This window comes from Limanda limanda, chromosome 20, assembly GCF_963576545.1.
Source record: "Limanda limanda chromosome 20, fLimLim1.1, whole genome shotgun sequence".
Taxonomy (NCBI): domain Eukaryota; kingdom Metazoa; phylum Chordata; class Actinopteri; order Pleuronectiformes; family Pleuronectidae; genus Limanda; species Limanda limanda.
In genome coordinates this window covers 14,866,187-14,873,875 of record NC_083655.1, presented here as the reverse complement: position 1 = coordinate 14,873,875, position 7,689 = coordinate 14,866,187, and the positions used below count along the sequence as shown (strand labels likewise).

Genomic DNA, 7,689 nt, shown 5'->3' with positions numbered 1-7,689 from the left:
GTGGTCTGTGGATATATTTGTTCAAACTTAGTGACCTCTCACTGTGTTTTCTGACAAAAGTACAAAACAATCGACTTAACAAACATCAATATATGGATTTAATACCCTGGAACTTCATGTTTCACTGGCAGGGAAACCTCAGACCCCTCCTCCCCGAGATACAGAACTGGGCAGTTGCTGCACATCTTAGCAAAACAGGAAATTTCATGTTTCCTCTGCTGCTTATAGCAACTGCTTGCCTCACATTACTTCTGCATATGTTGACACACTCATACACCCACGCTCAAGCTTACGCACACACACTCACACGCATGCACCCACAAGAACTCAGCCACAGTTTTACATAAGGATGTCATATAGTTGTATAGAGCCGCATTTCAATGAACGAAACTAAGCAATGTAAAGAAAAACTCAACACAATGTTATTTACATACTCTTTTACGATTGCTCCTTCATCAATGCAGACACTTTTACAGATAATTCAATTCATTACCAAAATACATTCAGTAAACATTTCTCAGTGATATGCTGTGGAGATTACAGTTTTAATAAGATGTAGACTTCAGACACCTCTTTTTAATAGATTTTTTCATCATTTGGGGCTTGAACGTGAGAAGAACCATAACTGAAATGCCAACAAATGAAAGACTTATGGATACAAAGAGCAGAATGTACCAGTATATAGATTCCCCAGCTTTGTTGAAACACACAGATGACTCTAAGTGCTGCAATTGCTGTGTCCGGACTTGATCTTCACATTCAATGTCTGATAGTCCGACCATTTTGATTGTCTTTGAATTTACAAAGGTCCTGAACCATTCTGTTTGGCAGCAGTTGAACGGATTTCCTGTGAGGAAAACAATCTGCAGGTTTGGAGCTAATGCGTTAGCCAGACCTGGGGGGATAGTGGACAGTCTGTTGTCCCTCAAGTCGAGCACTTTCAGATCAAGAGTTAGGAGGGAAGGGGAAAGGTGGGCGAGAGAGTTCCTTGAAATGTTTAAAAACTTCAGATGTTTAAAATGGGAAAAGTCAAAGTCTTGTATGTGAGTGTTTCCTAAACCTAGATGCTGCAAAGTTCTGCTGAGGCTTTGTATTGATTGTAGGACGAGTCCAGGGTTATCGGACAGTTCCAGGTGCGTTAGCGACAACCCTGCAAATGCAGACGATGGAATTAATTTAAGGTCGCATCCTTTGAGGTAAAGCTGCCCAAGGGACACAACATTTCTCCAGTCCACACAAGCTGAGACACGGTCTGTACTGATCTCAGCTTCCTCAGAGAGACAAATGTTAATGTGGTTGTAGCTGAGATCCACGGATATGAGGCTTGGCAGTGAGGAAAAGAATCTCGAGGGTAACCACTCGAGATCATTGAGGCTCAGGTTGAAGTAGGTCAGATTGCCAAGAACCGTCAGCGTTCCTTCATCTGCTACAACCTGCTTCAGTCTGTTGTTGCTGATGTCCAGCTCGTACAAGCTGCCAGGGAACTGTTCGGATGTTAGATTTAAGGATTCCAAACAGTTGGTGCACATTTGAAGTCTGGACAGGAAGGGCATTTTCTGGATGAATCCGTGGGGGAAATACTCTACCTGGTTTCCTCTTAGATCCAAAATCTCTAGAGAAGAGATGTCCCCATGAAGACTGTCATCCCACAACTCGGCAGTCACATTGCTCGCATACTTCCTCAGGTTGTAGAACTCGACAGTTGTCGTCGAGTTAGGTAACGGGGCATCGTCTGCTAGCTGTTCGTAGAACCTAAGGCTGTTGTGGGACAGGTAAAGGTTGCGTAAGTGACTATGGCTGGGCAAGAAAGGAAAGAAGAGCAGTTTGTTATCTGATAGATCAAGTGTCTCGAGCTGGAAAGTGTCATTAAGGTCTTGTCTGGAGATGAACCACTCGATGAAGTTGTGGCTGGCATTGAGGACCACTAGGTGGGTCATGTGGAAGTCTGTTAGGCAAGGCAGGTAGTTGAAGGCCAAGTTGAGCCGCTGGAGCTTGGAATTGCTGCCAAAGGCTCCATCAATCTCAAATATGATGTTCCTTTGCAGGTTGAGCTCTTTCAGCTTGTTCAGGTCCCTGAACGAGGTCTCGTCCAATCTCCGCAAGAGGTTTCCAGAAAGATTGAGGTACTCCAAGGACGTCAGATTTTGGAGAAGAGTGGCTGCCATTTCATCCTCCAGTTTGTTCTCTGACAGATCCAGAACTTTGAGACCGGGTAGCTTCTTGAATGCCTGGCTGGTTTCTGGGTAGCCAATATACAGGGAGTTATTTGCCAAGTTGAGGCTTTCTAACAAGCTTAAGTCTTGAAAAGTGTTTGATTCTAATTTCTCCAAACTGTTACAAGCTACGCTCAGACTGGTTAGTGAAGGGTAACGGAGCAGAGAGTCGTCCTGTAGTGTTTGGAGGTGATTGTAGTTGAGCTGAAGTTCCTCGATGTTGCGTGGTAATCCTGGAGGCACAGAACTGAGCTTGGCATCGTTGCAGAGAGCTGTTCTTTGTATCTGCAGAGAAAAGGAGAGTACACACATAGGGTTACAGAAACAATAGTTGACAGACAGTGTGTGTTTCAGGGGTTTAGTTTTGCCGAGACGGATGGTTAAATACTGTAGCCTGCTCTTGCTAGCTTTCCCAGGATTACCATCCCTAGCTTTAAGTATGCAATCCAAACATAAGTTATATGTGTTTGTGTTATTTGTTTAAGGGACAAAAATGTTTTCAGAAATCTAACAGGAACAGGACGTTCCTGCAATAGCCTTTGCATGTTAAGTCCACATAGGCTATGTTTTGCATCAGGGAAGTGTTATTCCTCAAAGAGATTGGCCTTCTTGTAAATTCATTATTTTACCAGGCTCAAGTACAAAAAGCACAAGACAGCACTTCATAGACTCACAAAGACGTTAGTGAGACTCTTCATATTAGACTTATGAAATCAAAATCGAGAAAGAATAAGTTTACCAGAAGCTCTGCTGTTCAATTCACAGGACCAGTCCAAACATTGTGATAAAAATATACATATTTTTACCTCCGCCAGGGAGGTTAAGTTTTCGTGTTTGTCTGTTTGTGTTTTATGTGGCGAGATTATGCAGAACAATTCACCTGATTTTCATGAAATACCAAAAAAGTGTTCAGTAAATCAGGGGACGGATCCAGGGATTTGTTTTTTACTTTATTTAATAAAGGGCACATTAGTTGCAATTTAATAAACCGGTCAATTTATTTCCCAGGATTTATTTGCAAGTGAAGATGGCTTCTTTGGGTTCATCTTGTTTAAATCATTTACATTTTAAAATCTTAAACTCTTTATTGCTGGTTCTTTCATTCATCATGAACATTTTAAAAACACACACAACCAGATACTGGGCCTTCGGACCAAACCATAATTATTAAGGACTTTATAGTGTTCCTCAGATTTCACACCCAGCTGCCGAGTGAAGGTGAGACCTCTTACCAGCCGACATTCGCTGAGTTGTGGATGACTCGATGCTGGGCTCGGTATAATCCAGATGGGTAACAAGCAGAGCAGGATGGGAGTGAGTCCGTGGACCGGCATTTTAACATCTTTACTGTTGACAACAAGACACAGGGAGAGAGAAATTAGACACTGAATGATGTATTATTCTACAACATTAGATCCATTCATTTAATTTAATCTAAAAATTTACAACTTCTTAATACCTGCGTCCAGTGATTTGAATGTAAAGTCTGGTATCATGAAAAAACTAAAAATGTCCACACATTGGGATTTTCATTTATTTATTTTATTCTGAAGGTTGTATGGTCTGGTCCTATCGAACACCTCTTTGAATCTTTCAGCAAATTAGTTTTGCTGTCATATCTTAGGCTCTATCGGCGTCTTGAGAATGACGTGTCCACTTCGCATGTCTCTCAGGGTGGAGGTCCTGTACTGAATGTGGATTGTTTGTGTCCATAACATGTAGATTTAATATCTGTTGAATGAAGATGAGCCTACACAGTGTGGGAAGATGTCAAAGTGAAATGTAGGGTCAAATAATTTGATAAATGTTGGATTCTGTCCTACTCTGTTGAGATTGAATGTCCCCTCTGTGATGTCGCAGCAGCTGCCTTTCGCAAGATTTTAAACCGCTAGCAACACAAACTGAATATGGAGTTCCTTTATTTCAATTTTTTCAAACTTAATTTTTTTTTTTTTTTAATGATGTAAAAAAGGGAAAATACTTTCAGGTTAACAACACGTTATCTCAAGATCTTGTTCTCGCTCGATTTTACCACAGCTCAAATAAACACTTCCAGCCCATCCACATGGCTGACAGTGATGAACCTTTGCAGTTTGTAACATAGACATTTTACACAACACTACTTTTATATGTACTTTTGAACTTTTTAAAACTTGCTTGTGAGAAAACCGCATGATATATGATAGTAACACACAAAGTTATATTGCACAAATGCAGAGTATATAGCGCTCTATTCTTCAAAGTAAAAAAAGATTCAAATAATATTTAGGGATACAAACTCAAACTGAATTATTAAATTGATGTGATATTGTGTCAATAAGCTAAATAATTTAACAATCAAGCATAAATGTGTGCAATACATAATTCAAGTGACATCATTCCAATGCACCTCTAAGCAATTCAATAATATAAATATGGAATAGCGGTGCAACTTTTTTTCAACAGTCTTTACCGCTGAGTTAAGATTAAGTTAGAAAATGCTGTGTAAAAACTAAATGACATATATTTTCTTCTGTCACGTGTCTCAAAGAGGCGAAAGATAATATGCATTTATATTCTTAATTCAGACACAGCATGTATGTTTGCTTTTTCAGCAGTCGCGTGCATGCAGCTGCACAATAGACGAGTGCACAGTGCGTTTACTTACCCTGGTGGTTAGGTGAAGATTTCCCAAGCCACCGATGGTTGATCCCCTGACCATAACGCTGGTTTACTGGCCGTTGCAGAGCACGTTCTCGTGTGTGAAGTTCGGCTGCCTGCTTCTGCTCTCGCTGAACCACTGATGCCTCTTTTTTTACTATTCACGGAAGCAGGAGGCAGGCAACGGAAACCAAGTCACATGGACAAGCTGCAATCAGAAAGAGGTTCTCAAGGGCCACAGGAAGGCGAGTGCAGGCGTAACAGCTTTCAACCAGCACTGCAGATTGTTTTTTTCTTTTTTACCTCTAAACCCCATGACAGAAATGCTGTTGAAGAGTCAAGCATGGTTTGGTAGCACAACTGCCACCACAAAAACCAGTGACAACACACCCTTCACACTCTCGGCTCGGTGTGATCATTCAACCTACAAGAGAGGAAATCGCTCGGCACACACCCTTCCTGCCTGATCTTCGGCCTCTCGCAGCACAAAACACATGTTTACACTCAAAGAGACACTGAACTCTCTGTGTATAAAGTAATATGCAGACGGGTCATAGTGCTCTTGAACCGTGAGACAGGGAATCAAGAGGATGACTGATGGAAAAGCACAAATAATATTACAGGATCGTGCAACAAGTGAGAAAACAAGTCCTCCAATGCTTTAGTTTCAATATCACCGCTTCTTCAAGTACCTTCAGTAAACTCTGCCTTTATGTGTGTTTGTGGACCAGCTTCTTCAAGCACCTTTAGGTCTATTGTGTCTTTCAGTTAAGACAATTTCTGAACGTGTTGCTGCAGGGGTGCAAGAATAGGGAATTAGGAAACAGGAAGTGATGGTCCTGTCCTTGGAGAATTGATTTGTTGGTGAGTCCTTCCTGTTTTCGTACTGGACATCTGTGGGTCTCGTTTTCTGACTCTTTTCCAACTATGAGTGGCAACATGATTGTCTCCATGTTGACTTTCATGTCCTCTCAGCAAAGTCAACTATCTGAGAAAGAAAAAGAGCATAAGCTGGTTGGTACCACTGTAAAATGTATTTTAATTCTAAATTTTATATAAATACATTTTGCTCCCAACAACACTAACAGTTCCTCCAGTGACCTGGTGGGGCAGCAATGCTTCAGAACAATGGCCACTTAAAAAAAAAAACGCACCAGAGAAAAAGAACCTTGGGGGCACCCTGGTGGCTGAAGGCTGCATGTCCTTCTCCCCTTATTCCATTAGATCTGTTCATCATGTAAAGATGGACGATGCATCTCCACTTCCTCCCACTGTCCAGATATATGAAGCTGAAACATCACAACGTCTACCTCATTTTTATCAAATGAAATAACTAATTAAATCCAAACTTATCAGAACATGCATCAGTGTGATCATAAGAACTACCTGAAATGACAGAAACTTTCACTTTGGGAAGAAAAAGGCTCATTTTAAGTGGTTATGAATGTTTCTCTTTCGAGAGAAACTCAGCTTTGCAATTGTTCAACGAGAAAGAAAATTCTGCAGTTTGTTTGACCTCATGGATCCAAAAAGTGAGTTTCAAACTCTCCCAGTGGAGACACAGTTCTTCACAGGTTCAGTTGTTATACTGGTGAAATCCTGTGAACTGGCTTCAGATGGCCCTTTACATATGTTGACAGATTGCAATCGCGTGAACACTTGAAGTCTGTAAAGTATTCTTTGTCTGTTGCCTGATGGACGCTACGGTGTACTATGAAAATTAGCTTTGCATTTTTAGTATACCAGTTTGGGAGTACAGTTCCATATGGGTGCTGGTCTGGGCAGAACTCACCCCACAACACCCCAATATGAAGAAGAATTCTCAATGTCCAAGCTTTTCCCCTTTTTCCTTAACAACAGATACACACAAATAGTTAGTCTTCCATCTAATATCTTCCAAACATGCACGTAGATCGATTAAAAGACAACCTGCTTGACACCACACTGCACATGATCAGGCCTTTCTGTGGCGTAAGACTCATAACTGTTGACATAACACAAAACACAAGATAATCACTGTCCTCTTGTGGAAATAGGACATATTACATGCTTTAGAAGTCCCCAGAAAGGAGTCTTCTGACCCACGAGTACTCTGTAATCATTACCACATTATCACACCAGTTGTCTTGCTTATGTGTTTTCACATGAGCAAGGGATGGGTCGATAAGCGGGAAGAAAGTCACTCTGAGGCAGCTGTAATAGGTTTGGTGGTGATCTGAAGGACACGGGTACAGTCAGTCCCAGGATCAGACTTACAGAAACACAGCATGGTCAAAACAAGATGCAGAGATTAGACCAGGACAGAATGACAGGACGCTTTAGATGCTGCTACATTAGGATACACAGGTAGATTATCAGAGAATGGGACAAGTAGTTGGATATATGGCTCCTTAGCTCTTAGCACATATTCAATAGATCATAATCCATGAGCTTAGTGTCCATTACTGTGGTGTCTGTTGTTTTTCCTGCTGATGGAGGCTGAGCGTCTGTAAGTGGTGCACTTTGCTTTTGTCACCATTTCAAAAAGAACGGTGCTGTAGCCACTGCCTGGAAGGACCTCTAATACAACGGACATAAACCAGACGTCTTGTGATGAGTGCAGTAACATGCCTCATTCATTAGTCTCCTCTATAAATCACGTTGTAACTTGATTTAATGTATCAGCAGTGTGGCCGAACACTAATTACAACTCCAATACCGCCAATGTAAAGCTGAAAATATTATTTTTTTCAGTCGATATATCTTTTTCTGTATTTTCTAGCCTTTTCCCTGACTGTACACAGTTTTGAAGTGTTGATGAAGCTGCAGCAGGTCAGTGACAGATACTGGATCCTAG

General features: G+C 41.3%; 1 protein-coding gene across 1 annotated transcript; it reads right to left on the bottom strand.

Moving 5' to 3' along the window:
- Positions 1 to 422: 422 nt before the first annotated feature.
- nrros (negative regulator of reactive oxygen species) lies at positions 423 to 4,979 on the bottom strand. The gene is made up of 3 exons (XM_061093769.1): positions 4,861 to 4,979; positions 3,446 to 3,560; positions 423 to 2,498 (listed from the first exon to the last, which is right to left on the bottom strand). The coding sequence occupies exons 2-3, from the start codon at positions 3,545 to 3,547 to the stop codon at positions 546 to 548; spliced, it is 2,055 nt and encodes a 684-aa protein (XP_060949752.1). The 5' UTR covers positions 3,548 to 3,560; positions 4,861 to 4,979; the 3' UTR covers positions 423 to 545.
- Between the last annotated feature and the right edge of the window lie 2,710 nt (positions 4,980 to 7,689).